Source organism: Lactuca sativa, chromosome 4 (assembly GCF_002870075.4).
Source record: "Lactuca sativa cultivar Salinas chromosome 4, Lsat_Salinas_v11, whole genome shotgun sequence".
Lineage (NCBI taxonomy): Eukaryota > Viridiplantae > Streptophyta > Magnoliopsida > Asterales > Asteraceae > Lactuca > Lactuca sativa.
In genome coordinates, this window is record NC_056626.2 from 250525629 (window position 1) to 250551504 (window position 25876).

The 25876-nt window shown below is 36.2% G+C and overlaps 1 protein-coding gene across 1 annotated transcript; it reads right to left on the reverse strand.

Moving 5' to 3' along the window:
- Positions 1–15331: 15331 nt before the first annotated feature.
- Positions 15332–16265, reverse strand: LOC111912637 (ethylene-responsive transcription factor ERF010). The gene has a single exon (XM_023908391.3). It carries the CDS (start codon positions 16040–16042, stop codon positions 15587–15589), a length of 456 nt encoding a protein of 151 aa, XP_023764159.1. The 5' UTR covers positions 16043–16265; the 3' UTR covers positions 15332–15586.
- Positions 16266–25876: the final 9611 nt, after the last annotated feature.

Consider the following 25876-nt stretch of genomic DNA (forward strand, 5'->3'; position numbering starts at 1 on the left):
ATGATATTACAAAGTATTCCCTTTGGACATTTGTTACTGGACCAATTCCATGGAAGTGAAGTCTCATATTCAAAGTACATTCTTTTGAACATCCTTCTTGCATTAAGGTTTCTAATCTTACACATATTTTAAGATTAACTTCCACTTATGGAACATTTCCATAATTCCATATGACTAGCACTTCTGAACAAGGGTTACCTCTTATCATAAGTTGTCAATATGGACCTTCCGAAACTTACTATACTTCCAACTGTACATAAGCAACCAATCCTTGGTAAACCTCAGATTGTCCTCGACAATTGCTTAACCATTTTAGTCATATCTCGTTCTAGTCCCTTTTCCCTCTTAATGCCCTAGGCATTTGGAAAATTAGAACAGATTAATATTATAACTTATGTAATCGATCCTATATCCAAAGCATATGGAATATGATTCATAATGTCTCACATAAAGACATGATACTTTACCAGTCTTTTGCTATAATATTTCCACATATAGAATTTCCTGATGTTGAATCATTTCAACATAACATTCACATATGTCCATGACTAAATTCGATTAAAATCTCAATCTAAGCTTTTAGATTCGCAATGAAGTATGAATTCCTCTCCCTTAATTATAGCAAAACAACTTTTCAAACCCTGCAACTTTGCGAATTGAAACTTTTGTTTTCTATAATTAACATTGCTAACTCGCAACACTTATCATATTAATTATGCTCCCACTAGCATAATAATTATTATCTTACTAGCATAACACTGATGCTCCCACCAGCTTTGACATGTACCCAGAAATTAGCTGGAATTATAGAAATCAATACTTATTGACTTTCTTACCAAAGTTCAGATTCCTGATACAATATGCTTCGATAAGACTTTATTTAGGCTCCTCAAACTCATACACCTTTCCTTAGATAGCTCACATGTGTGTCTAAACAATTTAAGAACTTACAATAATAAGTCCCGAATGTTTAGACCTTTTGCTATTTCTCACAATTCGAACTATGAAGAGGGATGTCGTAATCATAATCGAATTTGAGAATGCAAATATCACAAATGCTATTTCCTGAAAATATACTTAGTGAAAGCATTGTCACATTAGCCAGGAAATTCCGTAATCATATAAACATCATCTATGATAATACTTGTAACCCTAACTTGACACCATGCACTATGTTCATTCAATAACACCAAGTAAATATCAAAACCCTATACAAAACACTTCAAATAGTCAATTAAGGATTGAAAACCCTAAGAATCCCGATTTAAGTTCATTATGGACTAGGATTTCGTTATTGGGCCTAATGGCCCAATAAGCATTCAATTCGACTATTTTGGGCCTAGACTGATTCATTCTAACCCTAAGGGGCAATATTGGACCATAATTGAACCAATTAACCCTAATGGACCATAAAACCCATTCTTTTATGCCATTTGGGCCGTAAACTACCCTAAAGGTCTAATGGGCCAAAATATTTCTCTATGGGCCTCATGATTTCGAACAAGCCAAGAGATTGAGCCCAATGCTATTTTCTTTCACTTCATTTGGCCCATTTTCGGCCCATGTGTATAAAAAAAGAGAAAATGGATAATTAACTTAAACCATGCCACCTCATTTTTGTTTAGAGGATAACTAGGCATTTATTCATCATGTAACCAAGCACTCTCATGTTTCCATGCACTCCTCTCCCCTTTCTCTTATTCTCTCGGACATAAGTAAGGAACACACACACAAAAAATACCAAAACTCTCTCTAAATACACATTCAAGAAACACCTCTCCCATTTCATCATAAATTTCGACAATTAGAAGCATTCCAAGGAGGTTTTTCATCCAAAAATCACTTCAAGTTACATTCAAGTGGTAAGATCTCATAAATCTAAGTAACATCTTTTCTGTCTACATTCATTCACTCCTCTTACCACCTTAAATTCATGATCATTCTCCCTAGAACTCATTAAAATTCGAAGGTCCCTTCAAGGAGCTAACTAGAGCCAAAAATCACACCATCTTCTTCCATTCTTTCATCAAACCGATCGATCACCCCAAGGTGAGTTCATACCCCCTTGTTTTTGGTTTTTACATGATTTTTGGGGGAGAATACAAGTAAAATGTGTAGATCTATGTGTTTTATGCATGTCATGTATGATTTCTTAGTTTATTTTGTAAAAATGTGTTAGATCTTAACACATCTCGACATCTTAATCAACATTGAGTAGAAATCCATGAACTAAGACATCTTATACATCATATTATCAAGTTAAAAGTTTTTATATGTCTAAGATATGAAAATTTAAAGCAAAAATCTTGTTAAGGGTCATATTTGTCAAGAAAACAAAAGATAAGGTCATAAAGTGACATTTACGATTTATAAGGATTAAACAGGTCATACTTATATAAAAAAAATGGGTTTTTATGATAACCCTACTTTTCAAAGGGCCAAAAGTGTAAATTTTAGCCTAATGGGCTTAATATTTGGGCCTTATGGTTTTGGGCCTAAATTTGCAAAAAATAAGAGTTTTGGAGTTGAAAATGTCATTTGATCAAAGTTTGAGCCATAAATGTAAATAAATCAAATTTAGGGGTGAAAATATCATTTATTTCTAAATTGGGCTAAAAATGCAAAGTTTTGAAATTTGGGCCGAGAATGTAAAATTCACAGAAAATGGGTCAAAAATGTAATTTTCTACAAAAATCAGCTGAAAACGCCAATACATGTTTTTTTGGGTCAAATCTGTCAATTATTAAACATTTGGGCCGAAAATATAGAACTTTTATAAATGAATGGGCTAAACTAAAATAGACCAAAAATGACATTTTTGCGAAATAAGCCTTAAAATGTCTCAAACTTGTTCTTAGGAGGTTAAGGCGCAAGTTTTATAAAAAACAAGTTCAAATCTTAGAATTACGACATAACAAACTATACTATAACGAACAAACGAAATACAACAATGGTGCGATTATTGGACCTAGTAATTGCTATACATGTTTATTGGGTCTTCATGGTCCAATTACATTTTTATTGGGCCCAATGTATTCATCACATGTCTATTGGGCCTAAGTGACCCAATTACATGCTAAATGGGCCTAATTTAGCATTTACATGTTATTGGGCCTTAGTGGTCCATTTACATGCTAATTTAGCCCGAAAATAACTTACACGTCTAATGGGCCATTGTTGCCTTTTCTTCATGTTTGTTGGGCCTTATCTTTTCATTTCATACATCATCTAGTGTTCGAACTTCTAAATACATATAACGTTATACAAATTCATGTGGAAACAAATGGGATCTAGTTAGAAGTGTCGGTTGACACCACCGAGTGTATGGTCGTAGCTTGTAGTTATAATCAGTCTCCTGGAGGGAGAGCGAGAGTTTGTGTATAGATCAATACGGGGATGACTCCCCCACACCTAAGCTGTTCGCTACTGTTAGAATAGGCCAGTCTAGGGTGACAAAACCTTGAACGAAAATCTGGCATTTGAAAAAATGCCAAGACAGGCAAATCAGTCACTATCATGTATGGTTATAATGACTCATATAGAGATCCATTCCCCTTTAGACATTATGGAAAATTAAAAACTCGTAAGTCATAATGATACAAAACATTTCTACGGTGCGAGGATCGCGACATTTTTATAAATAAGAAAATATCGGATTTTCTTGGGAAATACTATTATTTAATTATCACTTACTTACAGCAGAAGGAATACAAAGAAATTTAGAACTGCGTTCCTATATGTTACTACTATGAAACTCACACATGCATCTATACTTGATTTTCACATCATTTTTCAGACATTTTATAGAAAATATCGGATTTTCTGGGTTTACAAAAGATACAAAGACTTTTATTTAAACATACTTATGAACCCACCAACATTATATATGTTGACCGTTTTCAAAATAACTTGTATTCTCAAGTAATCGTTAGGCAGGAGGATTTTCAAGTGTGTATGGATTTATTTTATGTAACATCACTCATCGTACTATTAATACTTTGGATTTATGTAACCTATGACAATGTACTTGATGTGAACAATATCAGCTGTAATATGTAATGTTTGGTGATGAATGTGTTATGTTTCGTGTATATTCATTGTGATGATATTTCAATTGATAGTCACACGACCCCTCTGACGTTTTCGCCATCTGGTTCGAGGGTGTGACAAGCGTTTCCTCACAATCATTTTCATGAATCGGAGAGAAACCTTATGACAATTAGATTTTATGGTGTATGTGTTCAATTTCTTGCAACCTGGTAGCTCAAGGGCCTACCATTGCTTCCAAGTTGTTATGCAAATAATTGAGCACTCATAAAACTCACATGCATAGTTAACTTTAACTGGAATGGGCATAGAAACAAGAATATGTCAACACGATAGGTTAAAAACCTCAATTCGTGGGCTAGTGATTAACAATAAGGTTAGTCTTGATAAGTTCTTGAAACTTTTCAAGATCTTTAAGACTCCTACTGACCTCTTGACATATAAGATGCCCTTATCAAGAATCATTTCTTGACAAACAAATATTCAAGAGTTAGTGTGGTTTCTTATTGAGACAAGCACTTCACACAATTGGTCTTAGTTGGTCATTGTCTTATCCAAGACATCACAACTTACCAATTTCAAATGTACAAGAGTAAGAAACATTTTACTCTACATTTGATAAGTGTTATAAACCTTTCTTATGATTATATCACTCAAGTTACAATCTTGGAGTATGACTCTAAGACTTGATTTTGGAACGAAGTATGATTCATCTTTTAATTTAACCATTTCAATAATTCCTGATTCCTCTACTTAGCCATACAAGTACAATTAGAGGATCAATTGTGATATGGTTCCATAATCACTAAGATGATCTTAAAATACGATACTCAAGTACTCTCCCTTCTTTTCAGATTGAAGAAAATTTTATATTTCTGCCTAATTTGATTCTTCTTATTCATTATGTTATACATTAAAACTTTTTCAATGATTTAGAATTACACTTAATCTTGTAAGCATAACCATATTTACTAAACTTTAGTAAATCACAACGAATAGTCTTATCGTTCTTTGTGGTGGACCTGACTAGTGCACAACCAAGTGTACCTGATCCCCTAGTCCTTCACTTGACTCACATATACATTTGAACAAGGATTTAGTCTTAATTTCCTAAAGAAGAAGGTTCTCATTCATCATACAATACAAGTTGCATGATTCCAAGTTTCTATCCAACTGAAACTTGGGTGACGAGAATCTTTCCTTATTTGGTAAATCTTGACACTACCACAAACGAAAGAATCAAATCCATTTTCCAATATTGCTATCAATGGAAACACATAAACAACAATTTTCACAAATGCCATTGCAAGGAAACTTAAAATAAAATAAAATCAAATTTTTTTCTTTTATTTATAAAATTGCGGAATTTTTTTCCTTACAATGCAATTACAAATGAAAACTATGTTGTTATCTATTCCTAAGCAATCTATCATAACTCTTAAGCAGCAACTCAAAATTCTGATAATTGAACTATGCGATCGAAATCCATCTCTTCGTGATCAGACTCAGCATGTTTTTCCTGTAAGCTTCCTTTGATCCTACAAAACATCAAAATGTAATCTTATCACATCATGTATTAAGAATATACAAATATGAACTTAATAGAGTTAGATAATGGACTTACCTGAAGCAGAGTCAAACCTTTTGACTTTACCATCCTTATGATCCTTCAGGTAGATACGGCAGCTTCGCAACAAATGCCCCTTCTCTTGGCAATAGAAGCATATGGACTCTTTGGGAATGGTACACGGGACAATCTCAAACTTAGCCTTTCCCTTTCCCTTGGGAAGAGAAATCTTTTCTGGACTTCCAATGTTTCCAATGTCAATGTCCCTGGAAGTTTGGGAAGTCAATCTTCCAATCAAATTTCCTTTACCAGTGCGCCAAATCATTGTTGATTCAGCAACAATTAGCAAATAGGTAGGATCGATGAGGGACACGTCGCGTTCTGTCATATAGTAATATTTAATGAACTCACCATATGACTCAGGATGTGATTGAAGAACCAAGTTAACAGCCAACTTCCTCGACACAACGACTCTTAACATTCCCATCTTGTTAATGTGTCACTTCATCTCCAAGACTTATGCACACACAGACCTTCCATCTTGGTGTTTGCTAGCCAATAGGTCTTGAGTGACCTTGAACTTTTCAAGTCTTTGAACTTGTGGGTTAGGGAGATTTATTGGAGGAGGTGGAGGAAGTCAAGTTCCACTACAACATAAAGAAATGATTAATCTTTCACCTTGATTGTCTTGTGGAATATCATCTTCATGAGGAAAGCTTTTTCCATAAGATTCGGGAAGACCATAGTTGTTTGACTTAGACATCTATAAGTGAGAAGTTCAAGTTAGTTGATTTAAGTCCTTAATATAACACCTAAATGAAAAATTAAGGCTAGGACCCAAAACAATATTTTACAATTTAGAAGAGGGATGCCGTAATCCTATTGCAACATATTTGAAGGTAGGTAAATGGCGATTTACCAATTTCCACCATGAAAAACAAAAATGAATTTTAGGTTTTAAATGAATTGAAATTCCTAGATCTTTTAAGATTCATTGAACTTTTCAATAGCATGTTTAATCTCGATTATGCCCTTCAAGTTTGTGACTTGGATACCGAGGATCACAAACAAGGTGTGAATAACCATGCAAATTAGCTTGGTACTCTCGATGTCATTAATCACCTAATCAATGTGATGGTTAACCACACACACTCCATTGATCTATGAAAAACATAAAGCTACCCTTTGCCACCCTTGTTAGTCCAAGTTGGTGTGCCAGTTAACCACACACGCTCCACTAACGACTTGGCAAGGTGCAAAGTACAATTTCATGGGTTAGCACCAAATTCACACTTTTCCTAAGTAACTAAGATTGGGAATTTATAAGTGTTTAGTTACTTGGTATTTTCATTATACTTTTAATGATAATTAATGTCCTATCCTACCCGTTCAGCTAATGACCCTCCACCGGTCAAGGAAACGGTGGGTAAGAGTTGACACCCATTAAACCACCATTTTATAGACAGTAACTTTATACCCCCTTATAGACCGACTCGTGAATATGGCCTACTAACGGTAAGATAACTCTTTAACTTATAAATATATAATTATTAAAATTTTAATTTTATATAGTATAAGGGTGTATTTTAAACTTTTAAAATACTAGATGGTTTAACCTATTAATAAATTATACTCTTAATTTAATTAAACTTAAACCATGTCATTATGGAATTATTAGTTCTCTTTTAATTAAACACTTTAATTAATTTAATAAAGTCCATAAGGTGAAATTCGAACTATTCAAATACTTCAAGGTTCTAAATATAAAATTTCAAAATTAAAAACTATTTAATATATATATTTTTAATTTATGAAGCCAAGAGTTACACCTTACAAGATTTTCTTAATTTGAGACTTTTCAAATACTAGAACTTGAGGGCAAGTTTTTGTAACTTTTGAAAAACTTTTGATTTCCATAACTTATGTGTTTAATGAGGTTTTTATGGAAAAACTTTTCATGTTCCATAACTTGACGATAAGTTATGGAAGACTTTAAAGAACATTTAGATCAATATTTTAACAAATAAAAATTATCAAATAATTTATCTATGATCTAGTTAAACTCATACGTCAAGACAATTCATATCAACAATTTACAAGAAATTAACCTATCATTTAAACTAATACAAATCTTGAAATTTTGACAATTATCTTTTAATTGGAAAATGATAATCACTACCATATCAGTAAAAGCAGATATTATGATATAAAACAGTTTGTGGTAGTGATCCTAATCCAATTCTGGCCAAAAAAATCCGAAAAACTGCAATCTGATCATACAACTCATCGAGCCCAACTATGGACTCGTCGAGTTCAAGGCAAAATTCATCCTACTCGTCGAGTCCAAGCATGTACTTGTCGAGTAGGTGCTGTCAGAACAGTTTTTCAGCTTTGGAAAAATAAGGCATGCATCAAAAATAACAAAAAACAATCCTAGGCTCTGATACCACTATAGGGTTTTAAGCACTATAACAATCCTATGGTGCACATGCAACCCTGGATGATTTGGATCTATGTTTTCTCTAATTTTACATGCATTTTAATTTTCCAAAGCATACTTCCTAACTAGCATACAATAGAGGATATACAACATGAAAATCAAGTTAAATGAATACCTCTTGATGTAGTTTGTAGTTTTGGCCTTTCAAGAACTTAGCACCTCAAGTGTGATGCCTAAAATGGTTCACAAACACTATGAACAAAGGAGGACTTTGAGAGAGAGGTTTAGACACTCTAAAATCGATTTCTCTCTTCCAAGAACTCTTAGGTCTTGATTTTGGCTAAAGGGTAACATATATATATATATATATATATATATATATATATATATATATATATATATATATATATATATATATATATATATATATATATATATATAGTAGGATTCCAAGAGTCATAGGTAAACCCTAATCCATACACTTGGGTTATGATATGTATCTCATGTGGGCTAACTCTTATGGATACTTACATAAACTTAGCCCAACATGGATCAATAGCCCAAACAATATATATATATATATATATATATATATATATATATATATATATATATATATATATATATCACTGATTTACATAATCATTCCCCATTAATTTAATTAGTCTCTTTTGATCACAAAATTAAATCCAAATTAATTCTTGACCAATACTAATTAAATAATACGATTTCATATTAATATATTATACTTGTAATAAATTAATAAATCATAAATAACCTCTTTCTCAAATGTCCATCCAATCAAATTGTTCTGGTGAAGGCAACCCAAATGGACCATGCTACTCTCAGGTTGAGTACATACCAATTATAGTTATGGGCTTAGATACCTAATCCAACAACAAAAACATGAGCATAAAATAAACATAATCAATGAGATAAGGGTTAGAAAACATACCAGACACCACACCTGGCGCTGTCTTGGCCTCCTTAGCCGTGAGATGGAAAGCGCGACCTCGAGCCCTCGGGGGCTTTATCCTGCCCTGACTCCCGCCAATGATCCTCAATGTGGCTGGCATGGGAGCCTGTACCGGTTTGACGGTGAGCAACAAACAGTTGGCCATTACGTGACCAACCTGATCACAATGGTAACAAATCCTCATACTCGGAACCGGGGCAGACTGGCGGTAGTCCCTCGCATAATGCCCCTCATTGCCACATTTGTGGTACCCACTACTAAATCAACATGCTCTAGAATAAACCTTGCCGCACTTCCCACAAGTGCGGTCACGCTGACTTCCAGACCTAGAATCGACGGTCTTGGACTGCTTCGACGCCGGATGTGACTGCGTCTGGGCCTGCCTCCGCTCTCTCAACTGCAACTCAATCTCAAGCTCACACCTCCTAGCGGCATCCTGTAACTCTAGTAAAGTATCACAATGTTGGATAGCAACAAATTGTCTTATGTTAGTCTTAAGCATGCTCATATAACGAGTCATATGAGTCTGGTCGGAAGCAAACTCCGGGAAAAACATCACCCTCTCGGTAAACATCCGGGTGATCTCGGTCACCGTCTCCGATCCCTGTCTCAAATCCAGAAACTCCTGAGTCAACCTCTCCCGCTCGACCCGAAGAATGTAGAAAGTGTGAAACATATCCTTGAACTGATCCCAAGACACTGTAGCCCTCTGCTCATCGGAGTATGATCCTGTAACAAGTCTCCACCAATCCTTCGCTCCGTACCTCAGGAGGTTCAGAGCGCATCTAACCTTCTGGTTAGCAGGGGATGAACAAGTGAAGAAGCATCCCTCAATGTCAGATAGCCACCTCATGGCTATGATCGAGTCCTATACTCCATCGTAAGTCGGGGGCTTCGTGTTATCGAAGTCCCGATACTGAAAAGCCCGACTTGCAGCTACCACGACTGCGGAGGCTGCAACGGCAGCCATCTCAACAATGACTGCGTAGCGATCATCAAAGAACTCCATCATCACGGTCTTGATAGACCTAAACATCTCCTGAATCTGACCCCAGATGATAGCAACCACCCCCCCACGGATGATCTCCCTAACATGGTCCTCTAACAAGGCTGACCACCCTGACTGCCAGCTCTCGATCCTGACCCGGATCCGGCCTCGAATCGCCTCGTAACCACCATACTGAAAATACACCATGGAGATATCAGATAATCCACATAAATAACGGGAAACCAACTCCCATCGAAGCCCTAGGGGTTGTGACTTCCCTGCTATGCGTACGGTCATGTGCTTTCAGTAGTATGGGCCCCTACTACCTTCCACACCTACTCGTATTTGTCGCAGGGATCATCACAACGCCCTAACAATACTCCTAAACATAGGTGATCGCTCAATCCTAACTCCTAGAGGAAGGCTAAATAACTCATACTAGCCGACTGACCCTACATAATACATGAAACTCCCATCAACCCTGCAGCACTCGTGTATGCTAGCCATACATAACACTGGACACCCTATAGACATTCGAATATCCGATCCTACCCTAAGCCCTTCATCAAATAAGAACAGGAAATAAGGCCAAACCAAACATTCTTAGGCTATAAGATCTTAGTCATATACAACCGTGATGCATACACTAAGCAACTACAGTAATGATATCAATTTCATGTAAGGAAAAACCTAAGCTATCAGGCATCATATAATCAGGCAATCCTATCATGCAATTCCTGAAGATCCCTAGCCTATCACTAGCATGATGTTCTAACATATCATAATATCAAATAACATTATGGTATTTTGGGGTCTACTTACTGGCTTTTGGAAACCATTTGAAAATCATTTTGAAACCATTCGAAAATCATTTTGAAAATCTTTTCCTTAGTTTGAGACTGTATTCACACGAGTGTTCCTCCAATTCACTCAACTTGTAACATCCATAAAATTCATGAAAAATTTAAACTTTTCAAACATTCCAAAACCATCCATTGTTTACAAATTGTTTTCAAAATAATCCAATATAAGAGTTTTCCCAGAAATCACAACATGAAAAACAAGAAGGTGCACGATCAAGCCTTCGCCTTCCTACGATCATCTGAAGTACCTGAAACAAAATCCATAACTGTAAGCCCGAAGCTTAGTGAGTTCCCCCAAAATACCGATACATAACAAATATTACACATTATAACATGATGTAATGGGTCCACAACTTAACAGACTGGATTACCCATGAGCCCACATCATAGTCTAGCTTGCCTATTTGGCCCACAACTCACGTCTGGATGGCTCCCGAGCCCACAACACAAGTCTAGCTTGCCGCTTGGGCCCATAACTTATGTTTGTCTTGCTCCTTCAGTCCTTGGACTGGAATACAAAAGATTAGCCCACAGTACGAGTCTGGCATGCTCTACCCGACCCTCAGCTCGTATCTAAAATGCTCTTGAGTCCTCAATATGAGTCTGGCATGCCCTCCCTAGCCCTCAACTCATATATGGTATACTCTCAGGTTTGTTGGCTATAGCACAGATCAGTACAACCTCAACCCAACCCACACAACATGTCGACATGTAACATATAAATACACATACAAATAACCATACATTATCACAGGTAGTCCTACAGATCTACCAGACTAGCATATCAAGCTAGCATGCATATCTAACTCATACTCGACATGTCAATAACTACTAGGCTATCAATCCAATGGACTAGCATTGGTGCCTTCGACCCCTAAGTATAGTGAGGAAAACTCACCTCACAATGTCGAACTGAACCGAACACCTCTGGCTGCTGACTCACCGAAAATCCCGAACTATCACAATAAACGAGCACTAATCAACAGTTGGAATATCAATCTTGGCTAAGGGCCCAAACATAGGGTAATAGTCCATTTACCCTTTCCCTAATTTGGGCTAAGCCCAACTCCAAATTCTTGATCTAAAGGTCTAAATATACAAGGCCTGTAATTGACCCAATTTTCCACATTGGGCCCAACTCTTTAATTGGGCCTCATCCTAAGGTCCATTTCCATAATTGGACCAAGATACTTCTATTCAGAAAGTCCAGCAAGGGCCCAAGCCAAACTGGCCCAAAGATAGCTCAAATCCGAAGCCCAAATCGCAAAAGCCCATCAGAAGGCGTACGTTGGGCGTACCCCGTAGTTACGCAGGGCGTAAGCGAGCCTTGTGATGACTGGAAAATGGGACACTAACTACATACGCATGGTGTACTGCTCTCTACGTGGGGTGTACCATCACTGTGATCAAAACTCCAATAAGTGTTTAATGGCTTAAGCACTTAAGCCCAAATTCCAGATCCATTGACCAAATGTATCTAAGAACCATAAAGTCTCAAACTTTAAGACTTTGGATGTCCAAAAAGTCCTTAATACATGGTCTTAATCCATTAAAACCTTTCTACCAATTGCATGGGACATTTCTAGCCATTGGGACTTCATTTTTATCACTTAGAACCCTTTCTAGGGTCTGAAAGGATAACTCAAAACGTCCAAAATGAGTCATGCATTATAATCGGACTTTATGGCAAAAAAGAATGCAAATAAGCTACCAAAGAGATATCTAGAAAAGATAGACACAAAGGTAGCAACTTTGTACCTTCTGGAGCTCCCAAAACAGATGATGAGCCGAGATCTACAAGCCAATCTTCCCTCATTGACTCCTTGATGCACAAGTTTCTCCATTAAGGCACACAAAACACACTTATAAGCTCAAAATGCTCTCTATGAGGCTAGAGTTCTCTCAAGACGACTAAGGGAGGTTTGGAGACTGAAAGAGTGAGCCATAATGTCACATAATGATGCTTAAATACCCCACAAACCCTAAAAATTAGGGTTTTTATCCGGACAAACATACACCCGACGTACATGAGTGTACGCCCAGCGTGCTAGGGCATGCCCTAATACGCGTGGCGTTCCCAAATGTACGCCCAATGTATTACCCAAATTCCCAAAATTACCAATCTGCCCCTAGGGCTTGGTCCAAACCAATATCAGGGGCCAAAATCGACTTATTAAAATATCAAGGAAGGATTCGAAGAATAGATGAAATCCGGAATGTTACAAATACTCTGATTTTTAATAAATGTAATTTGGAATAAAAAGTTTTCTTAAATAATGGATCAATAAATTGGGAAGTTTTATCTTAATAAAAATGAAAAATTTTGGTTGTGAAAATGAGACGTTACACATGCACCTGCATATATAATATGTCGAACTTGTGGTTATATTATGTAATCATGGACATAAAATGGAAGAATACCCATTATTGCTTTAGAGGACACCCGAGGGAATAATGGCCCTTTTCAACTGAACTTTTAAATAGTCTAGTAACAGCAAAATCCCTCAAAACTTCCATGGTAGCTTCTTGCATCTTTGTTGATAATTACCATTGGTGATTACGTTCCTTGCAAAACAACACATGTCACTATTATATTCAACACCTGTTAGATTTTGTTTTTTTTGTTGCTGCTACTTGCTTCATTTGTGGGTTTTAATATCAATTGGTTACTTATTAATTTTTCTCTAAACTGGTCATCTTGTTGTTATGCTCATGCTCTACATACACCCATTATGCAATTTGGGTTTTTTGTGACATATTTTTTGTTTTTCTGTATTGGTATTGGTTGAAAAATTAATGCAAATGCAGAACATACTTGAAATTTGATTACTAATGAGTGATGCGTTAATGATTTTCCTATGATTCTTGTATAACTAATTATGTGAAAATAATTAAAGATGTTGAGAGGTAGGTTACTATGTATTAATCAGAAGTTTATCTCATTATAAAAAAATTATTATGCATTAATTTTGTCTTTTTTTTACTCTTTTATGTAACTACCCAACTAATTTATATATTTTTTAAATAATGTTGGGTGATAATCGATGCTCGGAGAGGTTGTGATCTTACACTAGAGGCGGTACAAAAAGCGCATGCCTTGGTTAATAAATTCGAGGTAAATTCCACATCATTAATTACTAAAGAATGTTTGTATTGACTTATTTTTGATTATTTGTTTTATATTTACATATTTATTGAAATCTTATATGATTTGTAACGTCCCAAAACTCATAGAAAATTCTTCATTTTAAAATAATAAACATCCAATGTATTTTTCATAAAAGACCATCATTGTCAACAATATTTCCAAACGAACATCAAAGTATCAACAAAACATAAATTTGAATCTCTAGCGGATGCAATGCAATCATGCCGGGCCCTTTCCTTTCGAACTAGAAGTACTTGAAAATATTAAACCACAAAACCATAAGCACAAAGTTTACTGAATTTTCCTCAAAATACCACATATTATATAAATGGACCCAACCCAACACATAATTAAATGGGCCTAACCCAACATATATAAATGGGCCCAACCCAACTTACATGATAATAGGCCCAGCCCAACATGTATAATAATGGGCTCAATCCATATACAAATAGGCCTAAGTCATCATAAATAATAATGGGTCCAACCCAGCATAAATAACAATGGGCCATCCCGACATACAAATAGGCCCAACCCAACAAAAACATGCAAGAGTCACAAAGACAATTAGTACAATCCAATGGACCGACATTGGTGCTTTCGACCCATGAGTATAGTGAGAAGACTCAATTCAATCTGATGTTAGACAAACGAATCACACACCCAAACTGCCTAAACTGAAACTCCCAAATAACTCATCATAAACCCTAATTAGAATTAGGTAACAACCCCAAACACAAGTCTTGGTTTTCGTTGACCTACTTCGGTAAAAGACCATTTTATCCTTCCATGACTAGGACCCATCCTATGGGACCTAACATCCAAAAGACCAAAATGTGGACTTCTGGAGTTATGACATACGTACCTTATTGTTATTGTTATTATTGTTATTGTTATTGTATTGTTATTGTTATTGTTTAAAACTACCTTTTGATTATTTTCTTTAACATTAAGGGGGTGTTTGGATAGGAAAAAAAGAGGTGCTTATTGTTTATTTCTACAATAAGCTAATTTGAGTGTTTGGATAAAATCCAGCTTATTTATATTAAGCTAAATAAGCTAATTTTAATAAGCATCCATCCCTATGCTTATTGCTTATTGCTTATTCCCACCACAAATAAGTTATAAGCAATAAGCTAAAAAACTAATCCACACACCTAAGTTTAAATATGGTCGTTATGCTAGTACTAACTTTTTATACATTCTATCAAGAAACACCAATTAAATGTATGCTTGGCCGTATAATAACTGATAATTAAAAAAGTATGCGTGAAATAAATAAGAGATAAGCCATGAAGAAACTACAAGAATAACCACAACCGTAGATTGATTTTACATTTATTAATCAATAAATCAACTAAGAAAACCATAAAAATCGTAAATAAGAAACCTTGGGAGCATCAACATGCCTAACCCCTTCGGATTATGTGTTCCTCCCTCTCTCTCTCTATAGATATGAATCTAATATCTTTAACCTTTCTTTAAAAACCAAAATCAAGAAATTAAAATCGACACTTTCCATCCATATCAACAAATATTATTGATTTTTTCTCACTCCTAACTTTCGTCTGAAGATTCTGGACTTGGGTACTCGTTTAGGTCCGGATTTAAGCAAACACGACCGGAGTATGATTTTGGCGGCAAGTGGTGGAGCTCTGGGCCGCGGTTTTGGCTCTGGATGGCGTCGACTTTAGCTCCTACCTCAGTAGCTTTTCTTCGGATCGAGTCAGCGGATAGGTCATGGAGGAATCCCTCGTCTCCTATGGATTCCGGAAAGTTAAGACTGGCGGAAGGGCCGCGGAGGTAAAAGACGGCGGTGTCATACGCACGAGCAGCAGCGACGGGAGAGGAGTATGAGCCAAGCCAAATACGTGAACGTTTGTTGGGTTCACGAATCTCAGCCACCCACTTGCCCCACTTCCTCATCCTTATCCCTCTGTAGGGTTTGTCGACGTCTCTGTTTTTTCTCTTTTCACCGCTGGACGTGGGTGAACATCCGCCGTCTCCTTCCATGTGTGGAGCTGGCGCAGGGTTGCGTTGACTGAAAGAAACAATAGAAGAGAGATTGTTCTGTGAATCTATAAAAAAAATAGAGTTTTTATATGAGAAAACCTGAGACAAGTATACAAGTAGATATCATATATGACGTCATTTATAGTTTTTATTGTTAGCTAAAAACTGTGTATAAGAGGAAAAGCGGCAACAAGTTGTAGTGTGTTATTTGAACAGAGGTCAAGTGCTAGTGGAGCGGTTGTTTGGTATTTGACATTGTTAGTGTATGCGTTTATGATGTTGGAACAAGATATATTATGTTTTCTTTTTTAACGGCGAACATATTATTAAAACAGAAAAGCAAACAAACAACAACACAAGCGAGGAGCTCTAGCCAAATTATAAGAAACAATTTAAAATAGGGGAGGAGTTTCAAGCATGTCAATCAATGAAATTACAATTAGACCTATGTTTGATCCAATTGAAAGTGTTTAAAGTAATATCATCAGTTGTAATCATGATCGCTCGCATTTCGTTTCTGAAAACAAGTGTATTCCTAGCCTTTCATATCATCCAGAGAGTGGTGTATACGAGAGAAAAACACAGCTTCTTGATTTGTTTGCTACCTACAGTAGAATTGAGCATATCCAATATGTCATCACATGAATTAGGAAGCCTCATAAGAAGGGAATACCGGTTTACCAGCCATCTCTACAGAACCGCAGTGAAAGAAAAGCAGGAGAAAAAACATGATCAATGCTCTCATAAATTTCTTTACAAAAAGGACATAATGTAGACGATACATTAATTTCAGGCCTAACTAAGCTCAAGAAAGTAGGAATTCTATTTTGAATCAATTTCCAAATAAAAAATTGAGTTTTAGAGGGACCTATTTTACCCATTTGAAAGAATCCAACATTCCATTGTTGGATCGAATAACCAACACATCTCTTAAAACTTTCACCAAAAAGACATCTCCATCATTGCCACTTCTTCATAAGAATTCAGTCATTGTCTTTATAAATTTAACACAACGTTTTTAAAAGAAATATTTATCATCTAATATAAATTTAACGAAGATATATAATTATTTATTTGATGTCAAAACACATCTTACTATTTAATACTCTCTCTATCTAGTTTTTTTTAAGGGAAAATAATTTAAAGTGACAATCAGTAATCCAAAATTTATTATTTAGGTCAATAAACTTTTAATTGCATACAATAAGCAAACCAATTTTTTTATTTTGGTTCTATTGACAATGAACACCGTCATTGTCATTGTCACGTCTAACTAAAAACCTATTGTAGTCAGTTTTTCAAACCACAACTTCAACTACATAGATTTTCACTTATTAAATGAAAAACTCACGCAGCAAAAAGACGTTATTAATGGTTATCGGTTGTGGTTTGAGAAAAATGATTACAATAGGCTTTTAGCTTAGATATGACAAGGAAAATGACGGTGTCTGTTGTCCTTTTAATCGATAAAATCATAATTGTTGGTATTTAAAACCAAAATAAAAAGTAAGTTTCTTTATTTGATACAATTAAAAGTTTAATGACCCAAAGAACAAATTTTGTGTTACTGATTGCCATTTTAAGTCATTTTCCATTTTTTAGAAACATAAATAATATACATAAAAAATAAACCCCACGATTAGTAAGAAACTAAAACGTGGGGAAAATAAGACAATGTTCGATTGATAACATGATGGGGTGTTTAAATGGCGAACAATACCAACCTACCCAAGGACCACAATCAAGATTTACACGTTTTTGCACCAAATGTATGAAAGGGGAATGACATCATCAACAATCTTGGTGTTAAATCATTATGTTTTAAACACCTTATCGTTTCTTGTCGTCCATAAATTCCACATTAGATAGTAGAAGATGAAGTTTAATACTAATTTTTTCCGAGGGCAATCATTATCTATGGTTTTCTTTGGTGTATTTGGATAGCCAGCAACAACTTGGTTTTTAATGAAATCAAACCCTCCTTGTAAAGGTGATTGATAATGTTATCTCTATGGTTTTTGGGTCGTGTGAATTTAAGGGTATTTCTATAAACTATAGTTAGACTAATTAATGTTAGGGGTGCAAACGAGCAGAGCCAAACCCAAGCTTGGTCAGGCTCAACTCGGGCTCATTTTAGTTATAAGGGGTTCGAGCTTGAGCTCGAATCGATACGAGCGTTGTCGTATGGAGCTCGGCTCAAGCTCGTGAAGAATCATACAAGCTCGACTCGTTTTTTGTCGAATAAGCCTAAATAAGTTAAAGCTTGGTCCGAGGTCGTTAAGAAGCTCGTTTACTAATACTCTAAATCTCTAATTCCTTAAATATGTTTTTATTTCACATATAACTTTTGGATTAATGTCTATGCCCGTAACTATATTTGATATGTACTTGACCCGGTTGTGCATGGTCCTTTTGGGTTGCCTTCACCAAAGCAACTTGATAGGATGATTTATGGAGAAAGAGGATTAATTATGGTTTATTAATATATTATATGAATAATATATTAAAGGAGAAATCATATTGTTTAATTAATATTAGTCACGAATTAATTGATAGTTAGTTTGTGACCAAAATACATTAATTAAACTTAGGGGACTGTAATTGTAATTATAAGATAGTTGCAATTGGGCTATGGATCACCTTCGAACATAAGTTGGACGAATTCTATGGGAAGCCCATAAAGAAATCGTCCAAGGGGTGTTCTAAAGGGAGTCCATGGGCTGCTTAGGGCCTAAGCAGTCAAATTAGGATTTCCTAGTTGAAAACCCTAATAGCCTCACTATATAAAGACCCCTATGGCCTCAAAAACGTGGAGAACTCTCTTGGAAGAACCCTAGGTCATTTTTGGTGCTCCTCCTCATTCTCATAGGTCATCTTCTTGCTTTTGGTGTTTGTAAGCCATTAGAGGAGTGACACTTGTGACTCTAAGCTCCAAAGACAAGAAGATTCAAGCCATTGAAGAAGAGTTAATCATCTAGATCCGCTCTTATGTGATAATTTCGAAATCCATATGCTAGATTAGGGTTCTTGAGTCTTGGATGAATTGCATGTACAATAGAGAAACCTAGATCCAAGCATTAGGGTTTGCATGAGCACATATGATGTTCTTTTGTATAAAACCCATCAATAACAATATTAATAAATTATATTATATATAGGTTCATTTAGGCTTCCGAGCATAATCAATCTTAGTAATACAGTCTTAGCGATACAGGCTCGAACTTAAGCCCGTTTAATAAACGGGCCTAATATTAAGCTCAAACTTGAATCTAGCTCATTTAACATTGGTCTCGAGTCGAGCATTTAACGAGTCGATCTCAAGTATCTCATGAGTAATTTGTCTTGTTTGGGCTTTCTCTCCATTTTGATGTTTTTGAACCCATGTATCACGTTTTTGCTCCTTCTGGCTCATTGCTAGTTGAACTTTTAATAAAATTGTCGTATCCAAAAAAAAAATCATCAAATAATTTTTATTTTATTTTTTTAAATGCAGGCTCTATTATCTTTTGTTTTCATTTATATCAAAAACCTTTTAGGTATCATGTTTGTCATTTCGAGTTGAAACTTCAATGTCAAATTTATTAAAATAAAAAAGAAATTAAAATACAATATATAATTCTTTTGAAAAATACAATATCAACATAAAAAGGATTTAAAATAAGTTTTTTGTCCTTTGAATGTAATGAAAATGTCAATATTTAACTTAATTTAAATATATGATTTCGATCTAAAAAATGTTACTTAGATGATTGATAACCTTTTTATAGGTTGTGTGGAGTTTAGATGATAGATAACCTTTTTATATGTTACTTAAAAAAATGTTACCTAGACTTGTGGGATTGTATTGTGGTTTGGTCGGGAGTGCAGATTCCTAACTTGGTTACTGTTCAGTCTTTAGTTTCGTGGTTGGACTCAATTAGGTTGACTCGCGGTCCACGAAAAGCGTTCGATGATGTGGTAATGATAATTTTTTGGTTTATTTTAGTTCTCTTATATCCAATATTTTTGGGATGGTTTTGCCTCAGAAATTCTTGATTTTCGATAAGGTGGTAGTATGACATTTTTTAGATTTCTAATAGGTGTATTAAATCTATGATGAGTTGGGTTACTTGGTTGCAAAAAAGAACTTTAGTTTCTTAGTCCAGTTGCATATATATATATATATATATATATATATATATATATATATATATATATATATATATATATATATATATATATATATATATATATATATATATATATATATATATATAGGAAAATCTCCGGAAAAGTCCCAATATTTTACCCTAATTTACAAAAAAGTCCAAAACTAAAATTTGTTTATGAAAAAGTCTTAATTACCGGTAAAAATGACGATTTGGCCCTATTTCCCTGGTTTACCGGTTTCATTACTTAACCGGTTTTAAAAAAGTCTCATTATTTTACCATAATTTACGAATAAGTCCCAAATTATTATAAAATAATAGGACTTTAATGAAAATAATGGTAAAATAATGGGACTTTAATGTTTCCGGGTAAGTAATGAAACCGGTAAACCGAGAAAATAGGGATAACTCGTCATTTTCACCGGTTTTTGGGACTTTTTCATAAACCAATTTTAGTTTGGGACTTTTTTGTAAATTAGGGTAAAATTTTGGGACTTTTCCGGAGATTTCCCATATATATATATATATATATATATATATATATATATATATATATATATATATATATATATATATATATATATATATATATATATATATATATATATATATATATATATATATATATATATATAAAAGATATTTTGTACGTTTACTTGATACTTAAAACATGGTTTAGTGTGCTAAGCTAGAGGAAGCTAGGTTTGATATAACCTTTTGATTATTCTCTTATACACGGATTATTTATGTAAATTCGTTATAAGACAGTGACCATTTTATAGTTTTGTAAAATATAAGGATAGATTTTCTAATTTTGCTTTTAGTCAATGTGTATTTTTCTTATTCTTGAAAAGAACAAAATATTTATTTAGTTTTGTAATAGGTAGAGACCATCTCTGCAATTTTTTGAAACATAGAAACCATTTATATAATTTACTATTTGACACAATCATTTCTATAATTTTGTTAAACACAAAATTTAAACACAATTATGTATATGAATCTTTAAACAACATCACAAAGATTATTTTTGTATTTTGTTTCCAACATAAGGGTTGTTTCTGTAAGTTTTTGTAAAGTGCGGACCATTTATGTAATTTATAGGGACCATTTCCATATAAATAATTATTTTGTAATGCCTGGTCCCTGGTATGCACTTAACTCATTTATTTATTCATTTTTGAAGGGCTACTCGACAAGTTAGTGGCCCTAACTCGTCGAGTAGAAGGCAATATATGCGCTGGTTTTAAGTGAGCTACTTGACGAGTCGCAACCCTGACTCGACGAGTAAGACAGGCTAGATGAAACCCTAATCTTTAGGGGTTGCACCCTATTTAAGCATCATATCCGACCTCCATCGTAACCTCCATCACCTCAAAACCCTAATCCACCTATAGTGATCATGAGCTATTCCTTGCCATTTTGAGTGTTATTTATGCCTTTTGAAGCTTGTGGAAGAAGAATAAGTTAGAGGACTCAAGAGAGAAACAATAGATCCAGAAGTTTCATCCCTTTTGCTGCACTCTCTGGTAATAAAGCTTTAAACTTGATCATTCTCTTCTTAGTTCTATTTATGACCTCTTTATGTGGGTTTTAGTCCGAGATTTGCTAGCTTGTAGGAAAGGATCGACCCAAGAGTTACTCTTCTAGATCTAGTGCCTAGAGGGGATGTGAATACATAAAGGTGCAAACTTTATGTCCTTAGAGCCCCATGCAAGTGCTAGAGACGTATTTATGGCCTTTTGAGCTCAAAAAGGCCATGCATGGAAGCAAGCTTGAGACTTTTCGTAGTTATCTGATAGCTAGGCCTTAGATCTAGGTTTGCATACGTGGATTTGAGATTCTAAGGATTTTTGGACAAGATCCATGTCCTAAAGGAATTAGGGTTTTAGCTAAACCCTTCAAAAAGAGTTATCAACGGGTAAAGTTGGAAACTTTATCCTTAGAAAGGTCATTCCCAGTGAACAACTGAAGTATGGACTATAGATCTAGAGAGCAAGGGCTTAATCTGTTAAGATGGCCAATCGGATAGAAGGACTCATCGAGTCGTGTTGTCTTGATTCCAGTTTATAGTAGAACTCGACGAGTTTGTAGAGGGACTCAACAAGTGGATTAGCCAAGTCGCGACTGAGCAGTTCGATTGGACTCGACGACTCAGTGGAGCGACTCGGCAAGTTGAGTTGTGATTCCAGGATTTCTGAGTTATAGAACTCAACGAGTGGAAGGTTGACTCAGCGAGTTGGTCAACCCAGAATGTTGACTTTGACCAGAGTATGGACTTTGACCGGGGGTAAAATGGTCATTTTACCCTTAGATGGATTTTTAGTTTTTTGACTAAGTAATATTGTATAGAGCTAGTCGGAGAGTCGTGGGAGCTGCCAGCAGAGATTCCTCACGCATAAATTCAGCATCTAGTTTGAGAGGTGAGTCCTCTTCCAGTAGGAACGAGTCTAAGGTCATAATGCCGACCTATTTAGTTGTTAGTAGTTCCGGACTACGGTCCGATGCCGGGGCGGTCCCGAGAAGAGTATATGTATGCTTGATGTCTTTGTGATTCATGCATGTTATGTGTTATGTGTTTTGGGGCAAGCCCGATGCCAAGGAAAACTCAATGTATGTTAGTGTATCTGTTATGTGTTATTTGTTCCTGGGTGAGCTCGATGACGGGGCAAGCCTGATGCATGTTAGTTTATATGATATCTGTTATGCGTTTTAGGCTTCAGTCCGATGCCGAGGTAAGCCCGATGTATGTTATATGCTTATGTTATGTGTTTATGATATATGATATGTTGTGCATGTGTCGGGGTAAGCCTGATGTCAGGGCAAGCCCGATGCCGGGGTGAGCTCGATGCCAGATGTGGTGATATACCGGGGTGAGCCCGATGCCGGGCATTAGTCCAATACCGGGTTCGTCCCAATGCAGCTGGGCAGTGTCCCATAGTTGTGTTATCTGTTATATGATATATGTGTATGGTATGTGGTAGTTTGGGGGAACTCACTAAGCTTCATGCTTACAATTTTTAGTTTGGTTTCAGATACTTCAGCTAGCAAAGGGAAGGGCTCAGGATGATCGCATGACATACATCACAATTTTCTAGATTTGGAGATTTACTCTGATAATTGATATGAAATTTTGATATGTTGACAGATATTATGATATTTTGAGACACATGGTTTATGATTTTATACTATGGCGATGATGTTTATGGTTTTAATAATGATTTAAAAACGAAATTTTTGGACCGTATTTTGGGATGTTTCAAGTTGGTATCAGAGCCTTGGTTTGAGGGATTCGGGCACACTCTCGATTGTGTCTAAACTCAAACTAAGGACTTGATATGAAAATTTTCAAAAGGAAATCATTTTTATAAAAAGAATTTAGAAAAGAGAAAATAATTTTGAGAAAAGAAAAGAACTTTGAAAAGAGAAAAGGGTGTGGTGCATGCAATCAACCAAGCTCAAGTAAGTACCCCCAAATTACCCATACAAGTTTATGTTATGATATGATTATCAACTTTATGAGAACTACATGCTAGATTAGGACTAAGGATCTAGGAAGGGTGCCTTGTGTGCCTGTTATAAGTGTATCAACTTATGAGAACTGCATGCTAGTACAGATTAGTTAGGGATAGCATGTGAAGTATATGCTTCATTATGTGTACTCAATGCTTAAATATTGCTTGCTTTGTGCTTTTAGGAATTCTAGTTATCTTTTACTAACTAATAAACGAATATGTTAAGTTACATATTTCAAGGACTAAATAATTTTAGAAGGTTAGGTTTAGCTTTATTTCGCAGCTCTCGTTTGATTCTAACCATTGTAGGGTAGAACCTCTCATTCGAAGAATTATCTAGTCTTAGTGATATGTAATAGTATTCGCGAGCTAGTTAGGGGAAGATAGCAGGGACTTCTTATGTAACTGATGGCAGAGAGTGGGATGGTGATTACCCTAGGGCAAGCCTAGGATGAGAGTAGCGTGTGAAGCAGTAGTAGTAAAAGGGACTTGGAGAGTCAATGCAGTTCTTGAGGGAAGTACACATAGATGTGGAAGGTAGTATGAGCCCGTACTAATGAAAGCAGATGATCCGTACTTGAATCAAGGAGGGCTGAGATAAATCTAGGGAACTTGTAGTGTGTGAGATCTCTCGAGTTATGTTTAGTATTCTGATGTTTGTTATGATATGTTTTTTAGAATGGTGGTTTTATGCCCTAGACCAACAGTTGGCAGTTCAGGTGCCGGTGAGGGATAATGCTCAGGCTCTGGAGCTGACTAGCTAGACGAGTAGACTAGGGAGTTCATCTCCTTAGAGATCACGTGCAGTATTCTTGAGCAGACTCCTGTGATCTTCGGTTTGATCAACTAGGGTATCATGGAGCTTGTGGATGAGAGATTGAGTGCTTTCCGTAATGAGGTGGCGACCATGATGGGGTCGTGCACACTCAATTTCCAGGAGTTCAAAGCATGTGTAGCTCCCAACTATCATGGTTCTCGAGACCCCATTGTGAGTAATTGATGGTTAGCTGATGTCGCCAACGCATTCCGCAACAGCAGATGTCCCGAAGGGGACAAGGTTAGAGTAGCGTCCTGTCTTCTGAAGGACATGAAATGTGACTGGTAGGAGGTGGTTGGACATGCCATGGGTAATGATGCAGCTCTTGATGCCATGACATGGAGTGACTTTAAGACTCGGTTTAGGGACGAGTTTGCACCCGTGATAGAGGTGCAACAACTTTCCAGAGAGTTTCAGGACCTCCACCAGACTACGAAGACAGTGGCAGAGATCACCGCCAAGTTCAAAGAAAGAGCCCTTCTTGTTCCGCAGTATGTGGCGGACGAGGAGATGAAGAAGGATCGGTACCATGAGATGCCGAGGAGTGATATTAGACAGTTTGTGAGCTGTTCCAGCTGTAAGATGCTAGAGGACATAATTGCTAGGGCTCGAGAGTGAGAGTTGGATTTAGAGATGGAGAGGAAGAGGATACTAGAGGGGAGTTAGTCAACGAGTGCGGGAAAGAAGCCCAAGGTATCAGATCATAGATCTCGGAGCCAGCAGAACCACATCTGTTGTGGAAAATGCGGCAGGATGCACGAGGGAACGTGCAAGGCAGGGAGATCGGGCTGCTACAAGTGTGGTCGAATTGGTCATGTGAGCCGAGATTACACAGCCACTACCACCACCACAGCAACATCAGATCTGATTTGCTTTTAGTGCAATTAGAGAGGACACAAGAGGTCCCAGTGCCTGAGTTTAGCAGTAGCAGGGAAGGTGGTGACACCTTCTCCTGCCACATTGAGGATTACAGATGGCCGTCAGGTCCGGGATGAGGCGCCTACGACACGGAGCAGGGCTTTTCAGCTTACTGCAGAGGAGGCACGAGCAACTCCTGACATGGTGACAGGTATGTAACTTTCTATTATCACTTTATTGATATTGTTTGCTACTTATGTTTATATGTTTTATTATAGGATCGTTCTTAGTGAACGATATATCAACTTTGGTACTGTTTGATTTGGGTGCCACCCGATCTTTTGTGTCGCTCGCGCTTAACAAGCGATTTAGTAGAGCTCCGGGGGAGCTGGATTGCCCACTTGATGTAGAGATAACATATGATAGGACCATCAGGGTCACGAGGGTTCACAGAGGATGTACGCTTCAGTTGTTTGATGATCAGTTTTTCGTAGAT